At 46.5% G+C, this 25,035-nt stretch overlaps 1 protein-coding gene and 1 long non-coding RNA gene across 4 annotated transcripts; one reads left to right on the forward strand and one right to left on the reverse strand.

Moving 5' to 3' along the window:
• The first annotated feature begins 264 nt into the window (after positions 1-264).
• On the forward strand, positions 265-19,527 carry FAM174B (family with sequence similarity 174 member B). Of its 3 annotated transcripts, XR_014588577.1 has the most exons (4): positions 284-693; positions 8,903-9,034; positions 15,723-16,254; positions 18,110-19,527. XR_014588577.1 is itself a non-coding variant. In XM_083849902.1 (3 exons), the coding sequence occupies exons 1-3, from the start codon at positions 389-391 to the stop codon at positions 18,162-18,164; spliced, it is 492 nt and encodes a 163-aa protein (XP_083706028.1). In that variant the 5' UTR covers positions 265-388; the 3' UTR covers positions 18,165-19,527. The 3 variants fall into 3 exon arrangements, 2 of the variants coding, with proteins under 2 accessions (XP_083706028.1, XP_083706029.1); XM_083849902.1 differs by lacking the exon at positions 15,723-16,254 and having other exon boundaries at positions 265-693; XM_083849903.1 differs by having other exon boundaries at positions 15,723-19,527.
• On the reverse strand, positions 18,201-24,697 carry LOC310904731. Its single transcript, XR_014588580.1, has 2 exons — positions 24,581-24,697; positions 18,201-22,281 (listed from the first exon to the last, which is right to left on the reverse strand). It is a non-coding gene; the product is annotated as an uncharacterized lncRNA (long non-coding RNA).
• Between the last annotated feature and the right edge of the window lie 338 nt (positions 24,698-25,035).

A 25,035-nucleotide genomic window follows, 5' to 3' on the forward strand; every position in this document is an offset into this window, starting at 1 on the left:
TACAGCCACCCCAAACCCTGGAAGCAGGGGATCCCCACCTACAGCTGCCTCCAGCCGCACACACTTGGGCAGGGGGTGCTTTGGACCCCCCCCCCCTCCTGCACAGGACCCCCTGCGGTTGGGGTGGGGGGGACACAACGTATGCGGGCTCCTCGCGTGGGTTTGGGGGGGACACGGGCAGCCGGGGGAGGAGGTGGGGGACAGAGGAGGCAGCCGGGGCAGGCCGGCAACGGGAGGCTGCGGCCACCTGAGGCCGGGGGAGGCCGGGCAGGACCCGGCGCCTCCCCGCACTGGAGGCGGCGCCTCTCGGGGAGGCAGGGCCGGGACCGGGGCCGGGGCCGCCGAAACCTTCCGGGGCTCGGCGCTGTGGCGGCCGGAGCCGGGCAGGATGCGCTCCCCGGGGCTGCCGCTGCTGCTCTCGGCCTCCCTCCCTCTCCTCCTCCTGCTCCTGCCTCCTGCCTCCCGAGGCAGCCAGGAGCCTCCAGCAGCAGCAGCAGCAGAAGCGGCAGGGCCGGTGAACGGCAGCCGTGTGCCCGCCGAGCCCCCCCCCGTTGCCGCCGGTAACCACAGCGGGGCCCTGCTCAGCCCCGTGCCCGCGCTGCTCCGAGACCTCTCGGCGCTGAAAGCCGCCGTCATCGGGGCCTGCGGCCTCACCGCCGCCCTCATCGCCTGCCTCCTGCTCCGCGTCTTCAGGTAGGGCCGGCAGGTGCCTCCCGGGGCCCCTGGGCTCCCGCTGCCCACCCCCGGGCTTTTTGCGGGGCTGCTCGGTGATTAAGAAGCTCGCTAAAGGCTGATCTTAGCTAAAAGACGAGGCTTACGCATCTTCCGAGGAGCTGCGGTCCTCGAAATGCCTCCCCGGTCCTCAAAGTTATGAATTCCCCTGCGATTTCCACCGCTCTGCTGTAGAATAAATGAAATGCTGTGGCAGGAATAAGGGGTTTTCGGGCCAGGGCCCCCACGGCGGGTGAGGGATGGCAGGAGGAGAGCCCAAGTGCTGGGGTTGTGTAGCCCGAACAAGCCGAGGTTGGGGTTTTTTAGCATTTAGATACCTGGAACAGAGGAGAAATAACCAGGCTCATCCCAGCGGTGCCCACAGATCGGACAGGACAGACCGAGCGCAAGCATAAACACAGGAAATTCCACCCAAACATAGGGAAACATTTTCCCCGGTTGTGAAAGTGGTCGCTTGCTGGAGGAGCGACCAGGGAGGCTGCGGAGTCCCCGTCCCTGGAGGTGGTCGCGGTGACCCTGCTTGGGCAGGGCTGGCACAAGGTGACCTGGGGGGTGGCTTCCAGCCTCAACTACCGCGTCTTGTGCACACCGATGGGGTAATGCAGGTGTTGCTGGCCTTGAACCCATGCTGGGTATAGAAAACAGCCTTTTTTTTTCCCTTTAAGTTAAGCAGATAGACTTAGTTTGTGGAGGACCAACAGAACCAAAAGTAGATGATTCAGAAGATAAAAGCACTCTGTAACCAAACTCCTTGGTCTTTGGTTAGGTCTCTGACGGAGGCCAGCTCCCACTCCCATTGCAAAAGGGGAGAAAATTCGAGCAGCTCGCAGAGCTGAGAGAGGTGTGGGTGAGCAGTAGGAAGCTTGGCAGAGCTTTGCATCTGCTTGGTGCGCGTATCTTGTCCTCTTAGCGTGGCGTAACCAGAGCAGTCCAGTTCAGCCGCGCTGCTCAAGTGGGTTGGTGCTGGTGTGCGCCTGAGTTATGCTGGCAGCCCTTGAAACTCGTGGAACACCTCCCACTGCGAGGAACATGAACAAATTAAACTCAATTACTTCAAAAAACCAGTCTTCATGTTGGCTTGTTGCTGAAGCAGAAGAAAAACGTATATTAAAGCTCCATTTGGCACTGTTAGTGTTAATTATTATTTATCTCAGGGTAGTGGTGAGAGTCCCCATGCTGTGCTAAAAGCTGTTCCCGTTTTGCAGTTTACAAACAAAGTTGTTGCCTGTTTGTGCCTAACTTTGCCGTGGAAGATTACACACTTTCAGAAGTTAACAGCGATCTGACTTCTAGGTATGGGCAGCAGGAAAGAGCCTGGAAAGTTGGAGCAGCTCGCTCTCCAGGAAGCAGGGCTGGGAGGAGGTGTGCGCCACGTTGCAGGTGACAGAAGTGGTTGAACAAGTGGAGTTTGCAAATTCTTCCTTGTTCTGTTTTCCAGCACCTCCTTTGTATTTACCTGGTGGCTGCAGCTGAATTCTCTGCTTCTTCTGTTCCTGAATTAATTCCGTGTTAGGAATGGCAGCGTTCATAACAGTAGTATTATAAAATGCAGACTTAAGAGACTGAAATGATGAGAACTGATATTTTTCTAAAGAAATTGACATTTAACTAAATTCCTTTTATGTATTTCAGTAGCTGGCAAAAGACTATGCAAGTAAATTTGCTCATTAAAGCGAGGCGGTTCAGGAGAAGCAAGTAAAATATTGAAGAGAATTATTTTAATCAGTATCAACCACTTTCCAGACTCATCCAGTTGTCACAGACAAACATTAGAATTAACAAGTCTATAGGTAAGTGCAGAATGAAAGGCATGAGTTTCTAGCCCCAGTTTTTTCTGATCTTGGAGACTTTATACCCTCTGCCTCAGTTTCTTCTGGATGTAAAGCAAGACCTTGTATCAAGGACCTGGCATAAACCTGATTATTTCTAGCCAAAGAATGCAAACTGATAGCCTTTAAAGACCTTTCATATACCCTAATCAGCAAAAATAGGTCCATGTTAAAGTCACCTTGGGAATGATAGATGAATTATCTTATGCCAAAGTCGTTGTTATACAACTAGTCAGAATTAATGCAGCATTTTAGATACGTTTAAAAAAAATCCCTCTGAGATCTCTCCTATATCTTTAGTACAACCTGCAAGAAATGAAGCTTTCGGAGCTTTCGGCTTCAGAGAACATTTCTTTATCTGTCAGAGCATTTGTTTGTAAACAATTATCCCAGTTGGGAAATGAGACAAAAATACCAACAGGTATGTTTGTACCATGTCACACTTGTAGCTGACAAAACAGATTGGAGGAGATTCTGTTGCCGAAGAGATAAAGGATTTACCCCCTCAGTACATGTAAAGCTTTTCTCCATCAGAATCAGAGCTTTGTTCATACTTAGTCAAAAACATTGGTTTTTCTTTTTTTTTTTTGAAGTGTCATGGATTCCTATTAAAGAGATTATGCTAGAATCCAACCATTGATGAAACCTTCACTGTGAAATTGCTTTTGATTGCTGGAAGTGAATTATCCTTTTAGATATGGATTGTAGAGATGAAATGAACTATTGAGTGGCCAGATATTTGTCACTGGTATTGGATTTGCTTTTTATACATTTCGTTTTTATATATTTATATGTGTATATTACTTTTTGTTGTTGTTAGTGCAGGACAGGTTTATTTCTCTAGCTTTCCAGCTCTGTTGGTAAGACAATGTTTCAGGGATTCCTGGTTGCTCCATTTGGGAGCGTTATGCCCTGAATCCAGCTGATGGTCCTGTGACTCAGAATGTGGTATTACCCAAAATGATCTGAATTTTCTTTCTGTCTGTGGCTACGAGAGACCAGAAAGGCCTGCTACTTGTCCGTATGTGGCAAGGCCTCATTAGCTACAGTAATTATACATTACTTCTTTTTTCTTGCAAAATCAGTTCAGGACATTCTTCCTATATCCCTTGGTACTGCATGCTCTCCAACCAAAACCCTTTCAACAACAGACCAAATTTCATGTTATCCTCAATCAAATAGAGTTGAGTAAGTTGCATTACCAAGAAACACAGTTTATTGAAACAGCTTATGAGTAGTTCCTGCGGTTAAATTGGACTCTTTGATGTGTGTTTTTGATTCTTGGCTTTCCAACCCCATATTCTGCCATATTTTTCTATCGTGGTGCAGCTCAGTTCATTTCATTGTAATACAATTCTTGGGATCAGCTCCCAGGAAACATAATTTTTCAGATGTGGCTATATGTGCTGTCGACCATATGCCTTCTGGGAAACTGGAGAAGTTAGGTCTGCTCAAATGTGCCAGCTGAAAGCAACCCAAAGCTTTATTGCAGAAAACTGTCTGTGATAATGTTTGCTATGTGTCTTGACCTGCCCTTGAATGAACAAAACCCGTGTTTGAAATGGCTGCTACTTACCTGCAATTTTAGAGACAAGCTACCTGTACATTTTGTTACTCGCTGCTTTGTTACATTGCTCCTTATTTCATTTGGATTCCTTCCGCACACACCACTTTGAGCTTGGTTTTCCAGTAATTGTAAAACTGGTATAAATTACGGAGATTGAGGAGAGAGGTTCAGGCATATGATCGTAGGATACAAGACCCATTGTTCTAAAAGCTGGGCAATTGCTCTGGGCTGTCCAAGGCTTAACCCCAACGAGTTTGACTGATTTAAAACTAATTGTATTATAACCAGTTAGAGTACTCCAGCAAAGAGGAGACCTCTGTCAGGGACAGGAAAGAAATCTACACCATTAAAATGACTGTAAATGGAGGAAAAAGGAAAACCCCAAACACAGACTTGTGACCCCACACTGAAAGCTTTGTTTAAGCTGCGTGGAGTTTAGTGAGGGCCACAGGGAGAAGAATGACAAATGGGACGCTTGTCCTGGGTGTCAGGGGTCCTGTCTCTGGGAAGACTTGATCTAAGCGTGACAGCAAATTGGCAGAAGGAAGGAAGAGGGGGTTCTACTTAATACTGTCTTGGGCTCTTCACAGCTCTGATGTGTGCAGTTGCAACAGAATGAGTTCTGTTTCTTGTTTGAGGATTCACTGGCTTAAGGAGTTTAGGTGGATCGTACAGTTTCGGTAGCTCTGTCCTGTAAAACAAGGCTAGTTCTCGAGCATATCTCAGCAGGCTGTAGTAGTGTTTGCAAGTGCACACGGACACGAGCACTGACCACCTGATGGGAGTCGCTGTATTTTAAGCACTTTCAGGCATCGGTGCTTCATCGAACCACAACGATATCTCATTTAGATGTTCCTGAAGTTATTCCCAGCGGCTATCTGATTCCTCTTACGGGCCATGCAGTTAAGCAAGTGGGTTCCTTTGCTTTTGGGGCCACGTATATTCCATCTCAAGGACTTTGCTAGAAGAAAAGTGTCTTCAGTTTGCTACAGCAAAAACGTGTATCCTGAAGGCATGTGAGGACTTACCTTTGTGGTTTAACTTCAGTAAGTGCAGCACCACCCAGAGAGCAGAGGTACCCAGACAGATCAAAGTAATGAAATACCACCGATCTCATTCATCAGCCAGTAATAAGCCTGGAGTTTCCCCAGGTTTGTATTTCCATACATATATATATATATATATTATTTTTTTTAACTGCTGAGGGAGCCCATTTACAGCAAATAAACTGGCCCCAATTCCATTCCCAATACAGCATTGCTGCAATTCTAGGAGGAAGGTTGGAGCTGGCTTAATTAGACTTCCAATAAACATCTTATAAGAAGGGATAGCTGTGTTTCCCCCAGGAACAGTCCCGTACCTCTGCAGCTGTTGGCAGGAAGCGTAAGGCCAGATGAGGAGCACAGAGACCTCTCTCTGTGTGTCAAGAAAAGCATTATCTTTGAAAATCGGGGTCCTCGACTAAAATAGATTAGAGGCGTAAATAACACAACGAACTAGTGAATTGGCTTGGGCGCTTACCCTAGCACATGATGCCTCGGAAAGGAGGCTGGAGGTCTGCATGTGACTGGTGCTTGACCAAAACAGCCCCAAGACAAAATAGAGGCACAAAGTCAGCGTTCTGCCCCAGCCCATCCTTGCCTGCCAGCCTTCCCCTCGCTGCACGGAGAGGGAATACGGCTCTTACAGGGCAGATGCTGGCATGGTGCGCAGTGCCGGAGGCGGTCAGGCCCAGGGGGAGTGCGAATGCACAAGGACAACAGCTCGGGGACACCTGGAAGCAGGCCCCCGCCTCGAGTCCGACCAGTTACCTGGCATTCCCTCCCCGTTAGGCTTTGTGCTCAGTAAGTCTGCGGTCTGTTGGTCTTGGTGGGAGCAGTATCTTACCTGAGGTAAAAGGCTGACGTTGCTGGCTACAGCTAACTTCTCCCCCCATTTTTAAGTGGGAGACCGCTTTCGTGCTGCAACACCCACTGTCGTTCCTACCCAAGTTAAATCAGTCAGGGCGTTTCAGCTGGTCATTACGCAGGGGGCATCCTCTGACCACGGCTTCCAGCGCTTCTTGTTTGCCTAAAAAAAACCTGACCCCGCCAAACAGACGTGGCTGGGACGTAGATCCTCGCGATACCCGCGAGGCCTAACGCGGCCTGCTCCCGCCCGAGAGGTCTGGCGGTTCACCAGCCATTTGTATGCCGGGGTTCCTGCGCTCTGCCGACTCCGCTGTCTGCTGCAAATAAAGCCACCGTCTGCTCCCAGCCGCTGGACGAAGTGCTGGTCCTCTTGCCTTGCCGTCGCCGATGATTAAAGGGCTCCTGCGGAGGGTCGGCAGCTTTAACGCGCGACGGGTTCGTGGCAGGCAGGCTTACTTTGCATGCGGACGGGGAGGCTCCCGAGGCCTTCCTTTAAAGTAAGCTTGGGTAATGATTCGAGTATTTATGAAGCCTAGGGGAGTTGTTCGAGTGAGCAAGTGAGAGAAAACTGACCGCTAAAAAGCGCAGATTAATGATAAATTAGCTAGGTAAAATGGCATAGAGCTAATGGAGGAAGAAAAGGCAAGGAAAAACCCTTTTGCCCTGCCTATCGCAAGGAAGCGATTGTAGCAGCTTAGCCAAAAAACAGCCAAATAAGCTCCTTCCCTTTTCTAAGCGAGTGCTACAGTTAAGTGAGGGCTGTGGGGGATTAATAGATCACTGTGCAGCGAGTTCTGCTCCAGGTCCTCTTTAAAATGTAGCCCAAATAGACTAATTAATTGCTGGAGGCTGAAGGGCTCTAGCTTGCCATTTCTAAAGATAGCAATTCTGCAGTAATCGCCTCAAACACTGCAGTATAAAGGTTGTAAGACGAACTCTGTAGAATAAAGTTGTTTTTGTTAATGAAGGGAATGAGGGAGGATGTCTCTCGGCCTGATGCAGCTAGGCTCTTAAACAGGGGAACCTATGGAAACCCGCTGCAGACCGTAGATACAAGGCAAAAAGCTAAAACTCTGCTTTGTTTGTTCTGACAGGTAGACACCGGTTGGTTTTAGCGTATGTTTATGCTTCGCAGCATGAGTAAATGTTTCTTGTAAAAGCAATGCATTACTTGTAAGATGGAGACCTTCTTGCATCATTTTGCTGCTAGGTCTTGGCTGAGAAGCAGAATAATGCAGACAAGTGTTTTCAAAAGGATTTTCAAGTGTTTAGGTTAAGAGTCCTACTGTATTGGATATAAAATTGCTTGTTTCAACAACAGCAGTAATGGCACAAACCACCCTGTGCTCTGTGTGATACAGCAGCACAGATTGCTGTAAAGATTAGGTGACAGGGGACGTCTGTCTTCATGCTTTTAACGCAACTATCATCTTCAGAACAGGGAGAAAATGCAAACTGCTCCTTCCCCAGGGCTGGGACCAGTTTGTTCAGCCTTGGACTGGCAGCCAAAAGCAGAGGCAGTGAGACTCGTATCAGAGCTCTTGGCATTCACAGATTTAAACCTCCTTTACCATAAGCCCAGAAGAGGACATTGTGGTCAGCTCTGGTGGATGTAGGACCAGGTGCAAACACAGGTCTTGAGTTCCAGTCTCTTTGTAATTCCTACATCTTGGTTCTTGCTGCTAGCTCGTTACAAGGCATCTGTTCTTGGTGCAAAAGTGGCAGCGCTGAATCCAACACGCCTCGCATGACGTGCCAGGGCAAGACTTCTTAACAGTGAAAGTGCACTCATGACGTGCTGTCTGCTCTGAGCGGTAGTTGTGATTACCAGAAATTAGGTGCTGCTTGCTTGTACCTGCTCCCTTTCCATGCTTGGCAGTTGCCAGTTCTGTTTTATGAAAGGTTAAAGGGGAATTCTGCAGCTTGTGAACCAAAAACATCCTCTTTCCTCCCCAAAGGCTAGCTGTACGCATCAACACCTTCTTTAATGTATAATCATGAAACTGGATTCCTGCGTAAGCAGTGTGACCCTCCTAATATGCATTAAAGGAGGAGGTGAAGTAGAAGGGACTCGCACAATTCAAGTCAGAGGCGGAGAATTAGTGGAAAAGGCACGCACCGAGTATTTGTTAATTTAAAGTAAGTATTAGAAAATAGATCTCACAAAACCCTGAGACATGCAGGCACTTGAGTATCTCCATTTCCAAAGGAACACAAGGCTGTTGTGTACAGGAGGCGAGGTGATAGGTACAGTTAGCTTCAAATCATAGCTGATTATTTTTCATAGCGCTTGCACAGCGTTGAGCACGAAACTTCTCAGACAAGGCTAAAGGTTTTCGCTGTGGGAGCCTTGAGCTTGGCTTGATACCAAGAAAGGAAAAGAGCAGGCTGTCTGTACCCAAATATCACCACCCCTTTGCTCCTTATAGTCCTGCCTAGAACATTCCCTCATCTCAGTAGGGTTTAACCTGAGCATTCTCATTTAAACGTGCTCACTAAACCATTGGCTGCTGATTAAGCCTGTCTCTCACTTCCTGAGCATGGCAGCAGGAGGACGCGGTGGGCTGCTGCTCTGTGCTGGCCCTGGATGCCAAAGGATCTCTGAATTGTCAGCAGCTAAAAGACTGACGTTGATCTGGATTGCACTTGACAAGAAACTGTTCTGTACGCTGACAGGCACAAATTGGGGCCCTGGAAAGGCAGCAGGAGGGGACGCAGGCTGGTTCCACAGCCTTCGTGTCTGGGGAGGTCTTAAACAGGCCAGTGATTCGTTGTCAGTGGGTCGCGTCTGTAGGGGACAGCTTTAGCTTCTTTAAGGAATACTGTATAAACGTGATCCTTCCCTCCCCGTCTTTGTGTTTCAGGTCTGGCAAGAGGATTAAGAAGACCAGGAAGTATGACATTATCACCACTCCAGCTGAGCGGGTAGAAATGGCTCCTCTGAACGAAGAAGACGATGAGGACGAAGACTCAACAGTGTTTGATGTGAAATACAGGTACTGCTGCGAGCCTGTCCAGTTAGGCTTGCTCACTGAGCTCTTATTAGGAAAGACAGCTTTCTTCTCTGCTGGGCCTACTTGACAGAGATGAGGCAGTCACGGTCTCCCTTTCACTTTGCCCAAGCCTCATCACTCTCCTTTACAGCTCCCGTGCCTGGTTTCTCAGCACACATCTGCTCTGTACTCTCCTGCTCTTATAATAACCATATCACTCCCCCTAGGCTCACCGTGCCCTCTGCTTTGCTTTGCAGAGCAGCACAATAGGATACACATGCCCCAGATAGCTAACGGGGTTTAACAGACTGAACTTCCCCTCTTAGGCAGTTGTTGGCAATCATTCCTCAGTGCCTACACATGCTCTAGACGGAGAACTCTGTGTCAGGGGCTGCTTTGCCAGGTGCTGCCATTGCAGGAAGCTGGAGAGGGAAATAGTGGCAAATCTGCACTGACCTCTGGGTTTGGATGTGCTGTCGTGTTCTGTAACAAAGAAAGATTGTAGGCCCTCACTAATATTAGCCGTTATCCCTTAGTAACGAACTTTCACTAAATGTATTTGCTCTTTTAAGACAGAAGTGGTGTGACAACCCAAGCTTTTGGGTGCCTATTCTGGGCCGGAGATTTATAGCAACCATTCAGCACATGGAGATGCCGCACGTTGATTTATGGCACGAGGGTATCTGCACCTCTTATTTTTATTTGCATCAAACCATCTACAGCACTCGAGTTGCATTCTCATCCAAATATGGCCTACTCTAAAAATCTGTCTCTCTTTGGCTGAAATAAGCTCTTCTAATTATAAAAATGCAGATCTTGACAAGTCCTAACTGGAGAGTTTACAGGCTTTACTCATGTTGCCCATCTCAACTTTGGAAGGGGGGAACGACATAATGTGTTCTGAGCACTTACATGCCAGCATCTAAAACACACACTGGCACATGCTCTGCTGGTCACCTTCAAAATAACTGCATTATTTCTATAAAAAAGTTGGAAGCTGTGAAACAATGAAGGGTGTGAGTTGTGCCATTATGCGTAAATAATTAATTCCTGAATTAGAAGGCGCCTGTCAGTCCTTGCCTACCTGTTGCCATTCTCTGTAGCTGTCCTGTATTTACACTAATAATTTCAGGTTGTGCCATTTCAAGGCAGCTTGTTGGGCCTGGGCTTTGTTAAACCTGAATAGATCTGTCTCACCATGACCTACTTTACCAGCCTGTTTCTCCAGCCCCTCTTTCTCTTAGCTAAGTGGAAATAACTCAGTACTTTCTCTATGAACTTCTGGTAGCGAGATCAGAGGGATTTTCCAAAGACAGAGAACAGAAGGCTATCAATTATGGCACTGCTTCGGGATAACATGTCCAATAGTAAAATACTGGATGAACAAAGGAGAGCTTGCTGGAAACCGTCTGACTCATGAGAGCTGAAGTCATATTATCTGCCTGCTCCCCTGGAGCACATGCTGGACTGATGCTCTCCCAAAAAGCTACTCAGTCTTCGTGGGTTCCTTAGCTGTACAAACGGCTCTTCACCTCGTGTGATGCTCTGTTCAGAAACAATAGGGGGTTTTGATTTTTAGCCAGCCTGTCCTCTCTTCATCTGTGGGAGTTCCTCCTTTCCACCACCGTACAACAGCTATTAAATTCCACGTTTTCTGAAATCCTTGCTGTAATAGGCGTAGAGTTTTTAGCTCAAACAGAGCTACCTCATTGTAGAGGGGAATATTATTTTACAGACATCCCCTTTGCAGAACTGAGCACAGGAAAGCTTCTTTGAGGATACATTTGCCGTAAAAGGTATCAAGCTACCTGCTCCCTCTGTGCCTCTCAGAGAGTGCATCACTAAATGTCTCCTGTCACCCGTAAAGGCTCTTCTTTGCAAATTTGAATTGCTGAGTTTGACCACCGACAGCCCCAGTAAACCAGTCAAGAGGTTCTTTGTAGGCACTCGTGTTGAGATGGGAAGCAAGCGTCTCACATGTGCCCTCAGTACGTTGGTGAATTACTGGAAGACATAGTAGAAAGTGGGATCCCCTTGCCCCCTTGAAGAAAAATAGCTACCCTGTGCTACCTAAGGCTTCCTTTGTTTCTTGCAGCTGGAGGCAGATTCCAGCAAGACAGCGTAAGGAGAGGTATCTTCATTTCTCTGTTGTTAACAGGAGTTGTAAATGCATGCAGGTAGCCACACGACTAGAGTGATAGGGTTGTTTTGGATGTTCAGCAAGAGTCTACAGTTCTAAGGGAGCCTTTGCTAATTGCTGCATCAGGAAAACTGCTTCCTCTCTATTATCTCAAAGAAAAAAAAATGCAGACGCATCAGGTGAGCTTGCAGAGGTGTCACTAGGGCTGATGCATAAGGAATAGGATGATACTGCTGTTTCAGCTTGTTAGCTAAACTAAAGCAGCGTGTAATGAGCTGCAGCAACCTGGAAGCAGTTGTGAAGGGGACAGAGGAGTGACAGGTGCCTCCTGGAAGGTACCCACAGGCTAGAAAATACCGTGGTGTCTTTTTTTTTGTGTTCGGTTTTGTATTCAGATGAAGGTGCCTCCCTGCCAGCAGTCAGTATCAGCGGCTGTTTGGGTTTATTCGATCAGCCTCCTAGCAGCAGTGCTCACTTCGTCTGTGGTACGACAGACTTCTGGCCCGTCTGTGTTACTAACTCTTGGCATGGGGATTTTGGCAAGGTGCTGCTTCATACACAGTGCTTCGGTGACTGTACTGTTACTGGGGTTGCTTTCAGAGAGGCCAGACCTCGTGCAGCCCTGTGCTAAGGTAAGGATCCATTGGTGCAGTGCCATGGCTGACCAAGAGCTGTCATTCTGATTTTTTGTAATTATTTCTTTGTGACACACTGGTAGTGAAAGATAAGCTTATTGGCTGGACTATGCATCATTCAATCCTGTAACATATGTGCTGTCATACCTACAGCAGAAGCCAACTTTCTGTAGACTGAGACCTATAATTTTCAGTCTCCCTGGCTCCAGAATATCATGTGAAATTAGCTGTAGTCTTTTTGAGCTGTTCATTGTTGATTTAAGGCTGTGAAACTATGGGAAAAATCATCCATTCTCCAGAAAGCTGTGACTTGCAATTGTCTTTGCGCAGTGCTTTCCACTAAGAAAGCACCAAAAGTATTTTTGAAATACACACTTCTGGGAAAACTTGAGAGTTCAGTGGAAAGGGAATGAGTTTGCCAAAACCTGATGCAGTAGGGCCATATTGGCTGTGACACTACGAGCATTATTCAGCTTAAGTGTTACTCACATGGGCTATAAGACAGCTACGTGCTTTCAGATCCACAGGACTGCCGCCAGCAGGGCAAGAAAAATAATATATCTGAAAGAGCTGGCAATCCGAAGAGCTGACCTCGGAGTACCATGCCATTAGGTGCCTCCTGTACAAATACTAAGTATGTTACCCCAATATCAGCACAGTGCTCTGGCTGATACGCAGCTCGGAGAGAGTCTTTGAGTTTGTAGCACCAGTCTTTGCTGAGGATTACGTGGGTAGACGCTGGGCTGGTTTTTCTGGGGTCCCCCGCCTTGTTGAAAGGTCTGCACTGATGCTAGTATTTGTGTTTGGGGGAGTAATTAAGATTCTGTGCCATCTCCCCCACACGATGCAAACAGCACTAATTAAAAGGCAGTTGGCGTCTAGCAGCACCAGGGGGGAAGCCGCACATATACCTCTCCAATTGTTCTCGTGCAGTTAATTTTCCTTCCTTGCATGTATTTGTTTCCAGCCTTACGCGAGGCATCAGAGAACAGCAGGCAGCGTAAAGTGGGCTGCTGGGTGAAGGTTGTCACATTTATTTCGGGAGACTTTAAGGTTTTGGGCTCCCACTAGATCCCACCCCCCTCGGTTTGTGGAGCATCGAGGAATAACCACTTTCCTCCATAAAGCTGGCTAATGAGTCACTTCAAAATCTTAACCACACACAGTCCTTTCTGGGGATGCAAGAGACACCCTCTGCCTGTCTCTGACGAACAGAGGAGCTTGCGTGTGCCGGGTTAGATGCCCCTTTTGCAATCTCACTGCAGTCTCAGGGAAACGGTTCTGTCAATGGCTTTTCTAATCCCAAGAGCACAATTTCTGTGTGACAAGAGGCTGAAAGCGTAAATCAGAGATTGTCACAGAGCAAAGGTGCCAAATCACTTTGATATTAACACCTTCTTGAAAAGCTTCATGGGAATAGTTTTTCAACATGGAGGTTGGTTTTCTATGTATTTGCTCTGGTTTCAGAAGAGGCATTAGGATAAAAAAGTTGAGGAATTATTCTAAAGTTATTATAGAGCTATACTAAGAAAGCAAATTGAATACAGATTCTTTGCTTATTGATCACCAATTCAGTCTGTGCTGAAGGACAAAAGGTATCCCTGTCCGACTGATTTTGGACAATATCCCCATCTGATTGATTTTGGACGATGCGAACTGGCCATCACTCTCCAGCTGTCGGGTATTTTTTCATGTTTTATGATGGGATTACACTTGCTACGCATCTTGGAAAATGAGTTAGATGGAAAGCTAAATCCCATCCTCCAAGTGTGCTCTGTCATCCCACCAATAGATCTTGATTTTAAAACTCCCCTCTCCTGTTTTCTACTTTAGCACTTTTCCCTCACCTTCCTGAAAGAAAGTTGCACAGGTTTCATGGTCTGCTACCTGCTGGTGCTAAACCAGTGATTGATCAGAGAGCTGGTACCGCATGGTACTCAGGAAGTGAAGTGAAGGCAAACACCCCCAGCAAACTGGTGCTAGCATCCATCCCCCATCACAATATAAGCAGAGTCCACATAATACGAGAAAAAGAAATTAAAACAGCTGCAGAAATAAGCAGTTTCTGAAAAGGTGACTACAATTGTTAGGTTATTAAGCTTATTAACTCTACTGTAGCTCATTGGGGGATTTCTTGTCAGCTTCAATAGAAAATGAAAAACAAGCCCTGAATAAATTCTGTGGTGCCTTGTACATGAGAGGCTTTGAAAGCACTTCATTTATCTGGGTTCCCAGTGTCTCCTCTCCCTGCTGAAGCACGGCTGGCTGGGGCAGTGCATTCTGCTCTCACTACACCCGTTGGGCCAATTTCACAACTGTCCCTGCAGAGCACTGAGTCCAGGGTGAGCTGTGCCACGTGAGTTGAGGAAGAGCTCGGAATTTAAATACCAGAGCTGGAATTTTCCCAACCCAGATGTCAGACTCCTAAATAAGAACTGAAAGAAAGCCACAAGTTTTTCTTGGGGCGGATTGAGGCCTCTGTCCTTCCTGTCAGCTAAGTGAAATTCCTCAGCTTGTTTTCCACATGGATTGTCATGTTGCTTTCCAGCAGCAGCACCACCAGCAAAACACAGAAGCATTTTAGGAATGTATCTTCCAAAGATCTCTTGAAAGCCAAGAGATTTATGGGGAAGGAGTGGTGGCAGGCAGAGGGAAGAGGACAATAACATTTACTCAGCCATCATTGGAATAAAGGGCTTTTGAGAGCTTGCAGAACATTGTAAAGTAGTACCACATCTAAGGGCTGGTGCAATGCATTTTGGATTCCCCCCTTTTCAGGCCCCGATAGCACTGAACCCTGTGACTACACCTCCATCACAGTTGCAGGGCTCAGCCTTTGATGTGCGGGAGTCTTTTGGGAGACTCTCTGTGAAATACGAGTTACAATATTGGCGTCTTCTCTTTGAAGAGGTCCTTTCCAGATCCTAACTGCATGTGCAGCTCTGAATGGAGCAGGGCATTGTCTGCTTGTTAAAGCAAGGTGTATACTCCCGAGGGAGCAGCTGTAATGGATTTTTGGCAAGTGGAAGCCGCAGGCCTTTCTGGATGATGCTAGGTGAATTGCGCTGGGGTTTGTAGCAGCTTAATTTTTTTCTCCCAGCCGCCAGCAGTGACAGGTTGTGTATAAATGGAGGGGTATCATTTATCCTCATCTGAAGGGGGTGCAAATCACTAACTCAGTCAGCCGCTCGCTATAAATACAGCAAATTGCCAAAGCTTTGGTGTTGCTGTTTATGATTTCCTGGGGATCTGCAGCAGGGGAGAAGAGACATGGTCAAAAAGCAGTTTGTGTCGTTTTTTGAAGGGCGGTTTCTTTCTTCATTCTGCCATGCCGGTTGTTACAGAGCACACCACGTCCTGGTGGCTAGTTCAGACTATACACAGGCAGTGCGGTCCTACGCAAGGATGTTTGCCACATTCACCAGAGTATAAGAAGTTCCTATTAAGACTTTTTTAAAAAAAAAAAAACTCTGAAGCAATCAGAACAATAGTGTGTCTGGAAGAGAAGCCATTGCAAGGAAGACAGTCCACATGCCTTGGTTAGTAAGGGGCTGGATTGCTGTGGGATCTGAGATGCGATGTCCCTGCAGTGCCCCCCTCCTGTGTGCACACTCCCTTCTCTAGTCTGTACAGTGGCTGGCCACAGGACCTCTCAGCATCTGGGCTTTGTCTGATTTAACTACTTTTTTCTTTGCTTGGTCTAGCTTCTCCTGGCATAGCAATAACCTCATCTCTGTGTCCAGTGTCACCATGGAAATCAGCTGCTGGAGGGAACTGATAGCAATCAGAGCAAATAACACTGCCTTTGTGACTTTGTTTTTTTTTTTTCCCACTGTGCACATCAGTTCTCATCTCTGTCTGTCAGCTATTTAATTGCCAGTCTTCTGCAACTGTACTAATTCTTCCTGCTTTCCAGGTAGAGCATTTGTGTGGAGTACTGGTGCCCTGCCAGATGTCATTCTGCTCTCGAGGGACCTGCTGAAGCCATAACTGTGAAAGGGGAGGCTTTCATCTCTGCAGCGTTAAAACCAAACCAAGCCTCACCTCCTCGAGGTGCTGTTCGTACAGCAGGCTATGGATCTTCTGATCAAAACATTGCCATTTGGTTTCCTGGTTTCTCAACTACTATGTTGGAATGACTGGAGTTCCTCCTTGCAAACTCATCTGTCTCTTGCTTAAGAGGACTGCTGTGTCACTAAAGCATGACAAGGTGCAGCCCCGTGTACTGACTTGCAGCTCATTATGGTCTAAATAAATTTTGCAGAAGAAAGAAAAGGAAGATTGAATCAAGCTGCCCCAAGGACTTATTTTTCTAAAACCCCAATTCAGTACTTCAGTCACTGTTAAACTTTGGTTGCTGTAAAACAGGTCATGTGTTTAAAAATTAGGAAGGATATATTTTATTCTGGGCCTTACAGAAGTGTCTTATGGCTTGAGGTGATAAAAATGTAAGTAAGCCATGGTGAAATACCACACTATGTTTAGTGTAGGATTTTTGGGGGAAGGGGGTGAAAGGTTGACTTATGCAGAACATTTTCTTGACTTGCTACTGATTTTTTTTAAAAAAAACTATTGCACTAAGCTTTCATAATGACATTCTCATTGTCCCAAGGAGCTCTGACCAGACCAACTCCAATAAATGAGACCACAGGGAAATAGGAAGAATCAGGCATGCCCTAAACCACAACAGTCTTGGATTAAAGAAGATATATTTTTGTAATTTTCTGCCCTTCCACAGGGACTAAAGGCGTTTTGTACTGCTCTGTGTCCTGTGCTCACTGTAACTTGTCTACCAATCATCTATATTACTTTTTTTCTAAGCAAAGTAAGTCCTCGTGTGAAATGATTAGATTGCAGAAAGAACACTACTTACTCTTCATGGAAGCTTTGTGTAAGTGATCTTAATCTGTATCAAACTGGAAGTTTTCCCCTACCACCTGCTTGACAAATCCCATTAAACTCAAGGATGCATTTTTAACCATTACTCCCTGCTATGCTTCGTGCTGCAGAGGTCAGAGCTGTGGGATGGCATTACGAGAATTAGATAGCTGCATCTGGATGGATTTGGTTTAGGAAACCGCAAGCATGTATACTTTCCAGGCTGTCATTAGAAAGGGCAGACCTAACTGGTTTAGTTTCTTTACTTTGCGGTTTTCCTTTAAAGTAACCACAGATGCAGCTCAGACTCCTCCTTGGCATGTTTACTCTCCGTTTGCTGTACCCCTTAACACCTTTTTACTTTGGGTTTGAAGCTGGCTGAAACTTTTTGTCGGGACTGTGCATTTTCTAACTCTTTTAGGGTTGTCCCACTGTTTGCTTGACCTCCTACAGTTACAACCCTTCAAGGAGACTGCAGTGAGTCGCCTTTTTTTTTTTTTTCCCTTTTTGCAATCTGAGTGTTGCTGAGAACACTGAACTGCTTCGTCATGATACCACAACCTACACTAGTTCTGCACGGTTCCCTTGGGCCCTGCAGTCAGTAAAAGGAGGTGAAGGGAATTTTTTTTTCCCCAGCATCCTTGTGCTTTCCTTAGAGCAGCTCCCAAAACATCACTTGCTTTCCCTAACTGTGACTCAGCAAAGGCTTTGCAAACAGCTCTCTCAGCCAGGATGGAAAAATCCCACAGCAGACTGTTGTGTTAATGTTAGTCATCAAGACAATATAAAAATGCTTTGTTATTTTCATTCATGGAATGAATTTGAGTCATTCCACATTACTGTTACTAAGCAATATTTAACATGTCAACTATTACGGTGAGAGTGGAAGAACTGATGTTGGGGCCGAGCAGGTTGTCTCCTGGCTGGTAGAAGTTGCAGGGACCAGTAGGTTGAACGACGCTGCAGGTTGAGATGAAAGCTGGGGATCTTTTCCCCACCTTGGTAAACCAGGTTTCAGATTTAGGCTGGATGATTCTGTAGGAAATAACTGCATTCCTTCAGGACCGAAGTACTTTGAAGATCAGGAACTGATCTGAAGACAGGCCTTTTGAAGTCAAAGAAGTGGCGATGCTGAGAGAAAGGCTGGGTTAGAAGCTCCTGTTAGCATTTGCAGGTGATGGAGCGAGGTGGCTGTGCTGCCTGAGCAGACACCACAGCAACGTGTTCATGCCCACACTTCTGCCAAAGGCATTCAGCTGAGCACCAGGCATTCCAGAAGAGGTGGGGAGAGAAGGGATAAAGCCTCTTTGCATGAGAGGCAAGACCAAGTTACATAGGAGAGAACTGAGAGGTAAAGATGCATAGAAGGGTACTTCTTTCCAAGGTTAAGCCAGTTCTTAAAATGAGATTTTCCACCAACTTCAGGTTACCTGCTGAGTTACACGGGCAAAGAACATCTGCTCTGCTTGCTTGTGGCTGAAAATCCCTGATTCTGTAACGTGGCCGAGTCTCACTGGTGGATGGGGATCAAGTACGTGAGCTGTTGGAGGATGGAGCTGCCCAACTGGCTCCTCGGGGGTCCCAGCCCCTGCACCATAAACTATCGAGTGCTTGGGAGGAAGCAGCAGCTGCCCGGTGGAAATAAAAGGCCAACCTCACCAGTTGCTCATAGTCATGCACATAACCTGAATGCTTTGTTTGATACTCAATTGCTGTTGCAAATGTGAGGCAATGTTTACCTCTACAAAAGTTGCTGTATGTGATTTAAAGTGTCTAGTTAAATATTCTATAGTTATATTTAGTTAAGATTTTAAGAGCACTTGATGTGACTCATCTAATAGTATATATATGAATATTTTTTTAATGGTAGGAATTAGTTTAAAACATAATTTTAATAATTTGGACTGTTTTGTTCAGGTAGGTCTAGGACTTTATCAGAGAAGAAATAGCCATTAACCACTACATGAATGTTTTACCTTAACGTTTGTGTATTTTACACTGCAGATTTAATCTGATTGTGATTGTAATGTCTTAGTATTTGCTGCTATTTTGTGTTGCTTAGCCAAGCTTTCTTTGTTCAAGAGCATTTTTAAAGGCATTTTTTTTGTTACAGAAAATGAAAAGAGAAACATTATTATAGATGTCCGCCTGCAGCTCGCTCGCTGCTTACAAAATCCACTGACTAGTAGCAGAGGCAAACAGAGCAAGCAAATTAGCAGCTTTCCTCTTTGTGCATGCTGTGCTGTGGAGAAAAGCCCTGCGCAGAGTGGCACCTTCTTTACTCCAACAGCCCTGGCAGTGGAGGTTACATTTGAGAAGCCAGAAGTTAGCGTGCCATGCTTGCCTGCAGAATTAAGGCAGAAGTGCACATGTAGCTTTGTGCTTTTTTTCCCCCTTGACGGTGTAGAGATGATTGCAAGCACTTGTTCAGCACACTAACTTGTACACAGGTCAATGCTTATCATAAGCCCAAAATGACTTGTGGAAGTCTAATGAACACACAAGAGCTAATGCATTTGAATGTTTTGTTCCAAACTGTTCCCTCTAAATCACTGTACATGGTATAATCTCTGCAGGATGGCATGTTATAGTTGTTAAGGTTTTATTTCTTTTGTTAGATGTGTTTCTGCTGCTGCAGGTTTTGTGTGAGGAGTTATCAGGACCATGCGTTTTGTTTGTGTAATTGCTTGAACTTTGTTTTAAAATATGTATAGGATAATTTGTCATTGTGACCAAAGCTTTCTTTTTCTCTTTTTTTTTTTTAAGAAAAAATGGTAGGACAAGTTTGAATGGACATCTCATGTTTCAGTAGAAACTGCCATCATTAAACATGTTCTTGAAAACCCTCCTTGTGCTGTGTGTTGCTTGTAGAAAGGGAACGGGAAGGGGCTTGCTGTTTGATGGAGTCTGGTGATTTTAAGAGTGCCTTGCATGATGCTTCATTGCAAAGAGCTGAGAGTCCCTTTGTCCAGTGAGCCCGAACCAGGCCATGACAAGAGAAACTGGTTTTGGCAGCATGGAAGAGAACTGTGTTCAGTCCTGCAAAGTCCCCATCAACAAGCTAGGCTGACACACAAATTCAAAAGACAAAACCCCTGCACTAGGGAGCCTATCTGTACTGCCGGTTACAGCCACATTAAGTACCGTCGAGCCCACAAACTGCAGCCCTGCTGTCCCAGACCACGAGCCAGGCAGAGCGAACCGAGTGTCCCCTCCCTGGGGTGGCCAGACCGCAGGGCAGCGGTGAGCAGAGTTCCTCCAGCTCCATCACGTGCCCAAGTTCCCAGGCTCTGAAACAGTCCTGCCTTGGGGCTCTTAGGGCATGGTAAGCTGAAGAGCTAGGGAACGATTAGGGCAAAGCGAGGCACGGGGGGGTTGTTACACTCATAGCACTATGCCCAAGTCCTCTGAAGACCATTTTTCTCCTGCCCTATTTTTAGGTGACGTGAGGAAGGACAGACTGATCCAGTGCCCCTTGCATCAGTCAGCTCTGCCTCTCTCCTCTCCCCTGTTCCACGTGATTGCTCCTGCCGCGGTGTCTTCGTGTCTCGTTTGACTAGCCAGAGTAAGGCAGCGTTTTTTCAGCAGACGAAGGGCAGCTGCTGTCCAGCCAGTGCCTTTTCAGTTACGTCCTGCCAAAGCAAAGCTAAATCGAATATCTCAAAATGCAACTGGGCCTCAGCCAGCTGTTGTGCAAAGCTGGTCTTTGTAGGAAGTTCAAGACCCACCGAGATAGCACCAACCTAACCCAGCTGTGGCTGGGTGGGACCAGAGCCCTTCCTTAGGAGGCTGCAGCAGTGAAGATACCACAGACTGAAAAGCAGCAGCTGCAGTCTGTGTGTGCTTGCCTTTCTGATGAGAACTCAAGTGGAAGATGAGCAAATGACCAAAATTCTGGTATAATTTATTAGATAAGAGCTGAAAAGCTGGAGCTTGATGAAGACGATTGCAGCTGGGGCTCTGGGAAGAGAGGGAGGACTGATTTTAACCCCTCTGAATTCTGAGGCAGGAGAAACTGGGAGCTATAACTTAAGTTCTTGCACAACAAAGATTATCTCAGACAAGTCCTCAGATACTTTTTATTTAATGGATCATATTGCAGAGTTATTTCTTTGATTTCTACAAGAGTCTGCATGGGCCAGGATATAACATGACCTTCCCTCTCACGTACATGGCTGTTGCCACCTTCATACAAGCTGTTTCTGCACAGACAGGGGTTGCTAGTAAGAGCAGTGTGAGGTTAACTGAACAAATCTGTCAAATACACACTTTAACTCTGGAAAAGGGAGGGGCTGCCTCTCTCGTGTCTGTTAGCGGCAGTGATCTTTGGATGCCTTGATACCGATAACTACAAAATTGTCAGTGATGTTTGGCAAGTGCTATCAAAGAGGCATTAGCTTAGCTCTGAGACGAGCTGAATTATGCCTGACAATGAGCTCTATTAGAGAAGGAAACAGGAATAGCTCTAATTGCTTAAGACCAAGTAGTCTGTAACTAGGCTGCACAAAAACATCGCTGAAGACAGTTCATCTCCCTATCACCTGGCAATTACCAATTTCTAAGAGACCAGAAACTAGCTCTGGTTTCCAGCAGACATTCGCTCCTCTGAGCTCAACCAACCAAGTTCCCACTTGGGTTGCTTTTCTAGTGACTGTTTGCTCAGGGCATGTGCAATGAGCTGAGTTTAATTCAAAGAAGCACTTCCATCTCATGAAAAACTACTCTTCCAATTAAGAAAACAGTATGGAAGGAGTGACCATTGCTTTTATAGCTAAAAAGCAAACAGCCTTAAAAATCCAGATGTATTTCTTGATGTCTTATGAGGCATAAAGTTGGTTTTGAGGCTTTTCGCTCCCCTCCTGCTCCTTTTACATAAGCCATAGTGTTCACCTGTTCCCCTGCTTGCTGGGTGCCCACAGCCTTTGATGCAGAGACCCTCCAGCCAACCCTGGGGGTGAACGTGCTTTGGCTGTGGGAAGGCAGGTCCTGGGGCTTGGGCAAGGGTGCTGGAGGTGGTGCATGGGCAGCTCACAAAGCAAACACCCAGTCTCCCAGCCCCGGAGCAGGAGCCTTTGCTCCCCAGCTTCTACCAGCATGCTTAACCTCTAGTCTGGAACAGCTCTCAGCCTTCAAAGGCTGCCCTGAGTATTCACTTCCACTTACTCCATCCTTCCCCATGATGGAGGGGACCCGTGGGTGTGCATGTGAAGCAAGAACAAGGTTTCCCTGACCAGGGTTTGAGCTCTGCAGCCTGCAGAAGTGGGACTGTGGATTTGAAAGATGAGGAGGAATAAAGATTAGATAACCTACTGCAGCAGTCCGGCCAGTACGATTCATTTTAAAGCTGTTATATGAAGGGTAATGCATATCATCTACTTAAAGCTCATCCTGACTCCTCTGGGCTTCCTACACTGGCTCTTCTAAATAATTCAACGCAAGGTACATATTGTTATTCTGGCCTAGCAACAGTTCAGCAGGTACCTGCTCAGCACCATTTCCTCCTTTATAAATTCCAGAAGCCAAATGAGCTGGTCCGTCCGTCTTCTCTGACCTGCATTAGGCAGCACAGAGCATCTCTGGGGACTCCTCCACCACATCTGAAAACCAGTGAAACAACTGGGGCAGCATTTCCATTTACATACAGATGGGAGAGCAACTCGCTGTGGGCTATAAGAGGGCAGAAGTGGGACTCTCTCCTCCAGACTCCCTGGCCCTGCTCACATTACGTCTTCAGCTGGGAATTTCAGGGCTGCGTTTCTCACCAGGTAATGTGTATTTTTGCTGCCCTGAGTCTGTTAGAAGAGATACGAGGGGGCCTGGGTTGATGTAGCTGTTCCTCATCAGCCCTGATGCCAGCCCAGAATAATCACGGTGCTGCTGATAAGCTGAGATAAATAAAATGCTTCAAATCGTCCTCAGTTCCTTGAGGCATCACTTCTAAAGCCTTCACCCTCAAGCTGCTCCCCTCCCCTGCTGCCATCAGTTTCCAGACTACCTCTGCCCTGGTACAAATATATTTAGCTGAAAAGAAGCTCTTTACAGACACTTTTCTCTTCTCCTGCCCTCAATTCATAAAGGTTTAGCTCAGGTCAAGAACATTTGACATTTCCCCACTTCATTTCTGTTTGGCTGTCAGCAGTTGTCTCAGCAGTGCCTTCTGGACAGCGTCTGAAATCACCCAGCTCCATCCCTTTCCTTGCTTAAGGACTGCTAAGGTGCAGATCCCAGGGGTGTTAAGTAGTTCCTCAGGTACATAGGAAAAATAGGCTACTTCAGCAATTTCTCATTTTCAATTCTAGATCTGATAGATTTTTTTCAGGGGAGGAGGGGATCAGACCAGGCTAGCAAGGCCCTGCTGGATAAAGCAACAGCAAAAGAGAGACCAGGCTGGTTCTTTTGGAGGAAGGAGTCAAAATACAGCTGCAGCAACCAACTGACAAGGCTGGGGCTCAACAGGAAAGCTTCTGAGGCCCTCAGGACCATCTAAGGCCCAGGGCTGGCCCAAGGGCACAAACCCAGCAGCCAACAAAAGCTGCAGGCCCGGCCTGTGCAGCAGGAGACAGCAAACATCCAACCCACGACGTAGGCCAGCCGTTTAATATCCCAGCCCCAAACTGCCACAGGATTTGGGTACAGAGCTGGCAGGCACGGGGTGCAGAGGCTGTGCTAAGCCAAGAGGCCCAGAGGTGCCCAAGAGGCCCAGACCCATCCCGGGCTGTGCCCTCCATGTTTCTGGCCTGCGTTGCACAGAGGTGTCACCCACGCATGCTCCTGGATCACCCTTTGCCTTGATAATGAGCAAAATCAAAACAGACTTAAAACCAACCCTCCAGCCTGAGCTCCTGTAGTTAAAAGTCAGGTCTATTTATGCAGGATTAGCATTTCCGAAGCCTGCTAAGCTTAAATAAAACGATAGCACCACTCAGGGTACCTATTGACCAGGTGAGGCTTGTGCTGAAGAGCTGCTATTTAATGAGCCGTTCAAATGTACAACTTGCTTTGTCCCTCTGTGTATATGTAATATTTTTAAAATCACATATTTACAGCACATTGTTTGCTACTGTTCAAGGAAACAAATGATTTGCTTTTAACATAATCGCTATCAGAAGTAAATTATTCAGCGCTCACTGCTTAGAAGTTAAAAAGGAAGCCTGAATTTCTTTACAGTTTCTTTCTTTTTTATAATAGATATACAAGCTGCAGGGCACACTTTTATGCTCCTGTAGCCAAGATTTTGTAGAACTGACTAATAATCTATTTTGCATATTTATAAACACTTTATCATTTATTAATGGGACATTTCAGGAGTAAATTTATAATCCTGCCACATGATCTCAGCCTTTCATAGAAAAATGGTTGCTCATGTCAAAGAGTTTGAAATTAGAGCTGGCGTAACAAAGAAATGAGTGAGAATATCTCATTAGCGAGAAAGCAAACAGGCAAGAGCCTTTTGTGAGAATGAATGCCCACATGCACACAAGACGGCTCAAAAAAACCACGTTAGATGTCAAATACAGAGCACAGAGCTCAAGATATATCAATTCCCTGCTTTGCTTGCAATAAGGCCCACTTCGACATAGTGCAGGCCTACAGCCATATAAATGCTGGCCCAACACACCCTGTGCTCACTCCCCAAATTGCCATTGCTATGCTCAGCCACACAATACCCAAGTATTTCAAACTTAGGGAGTTCAAAAGGAGCACTGATGCCCCTGACAGCAGATTCAAGCCCAAAGACCAGGCACAGAGCTCCTGTTGCCCTCTCACATCCCACTCTGCTGACACTGGAAGGCACAAACCACTCACCCATGGCCATACCAAAGCTGAACCTTTCAGACATTCCCTGCTATCCAAGTACTTAGAAAAAAACAACTGTAAGCTCTTTTTTTACCTTACCTGTCTCTAGGAAGCCCCTGGAGATCCATCCTCACTGTGAATGCCGAGTTTCTCTGAGCCCCACAAGCTCGCTGCCACTAAAACATTTCCCAACCACCTTCTACCATCTGCAGTGATTACTGCACTTGTGCCCTTTATAATTTTCTGAGCAGCATCAACCCAATGCCTGCCAGCTGCCTTCCTTGCTCAGGACCCTCCTCCCACCCCAGTCCTCCTCGTTCAGAGCCAGGTGGAGGAGGAATCTCAGTGAAGAAGACACAAGGTTGTGGGTCCAAAACAGAGCTGGCAGCTTGCACAAAGACGCAGTTGGAGGCTGAGGGTTTCCAAGTTTTGCAGATTCACCAAATCACAGACCTTTTAAGTGCAAGGCTGCTGAAGCTATCCCCGTGCTCACACTGCTTCCCCTGGTGTGCAGGTAGAACATGTGGTTTTTGGAAACAGTGTGTCTAGAGCTT

This window comes from Anser anser, assembly GCF_964211835.1.
Source record: "Anser anser genome assembly, chromosome: 10".
Taxonomy (NCBI): Eukaryota; Metazoa; Chordata; class Aves; order Anseriformes; family Anatidae; genus Anser; species Anser anser.

Excerpts from the sequence above, each read along its gene's own strand:
- FAM174B (XM_083849902.1), top strand. The coding sequence starts at position 389 with ATGCGCTCCCCGGGGCTGCCGCTGCTGCTCTCGGCCTCCCTCCCTCTC. Across the intron at positions 694-8,902 it reads CTCCTGCTCCGCGTCTTCAG|GTCTGGCAAGAGGATTAAGA; the intron begins GTAGGGCCGGCA and ends TTTGTGTTTCAG. Across the intron at positions 9,035-18,109 it reads GTGTTTGATGTGAAATACAG|GTTACCTGCTGAGTTACACG; the intron begins GTACTGCTGCGA and ends CACCAACTTCAG.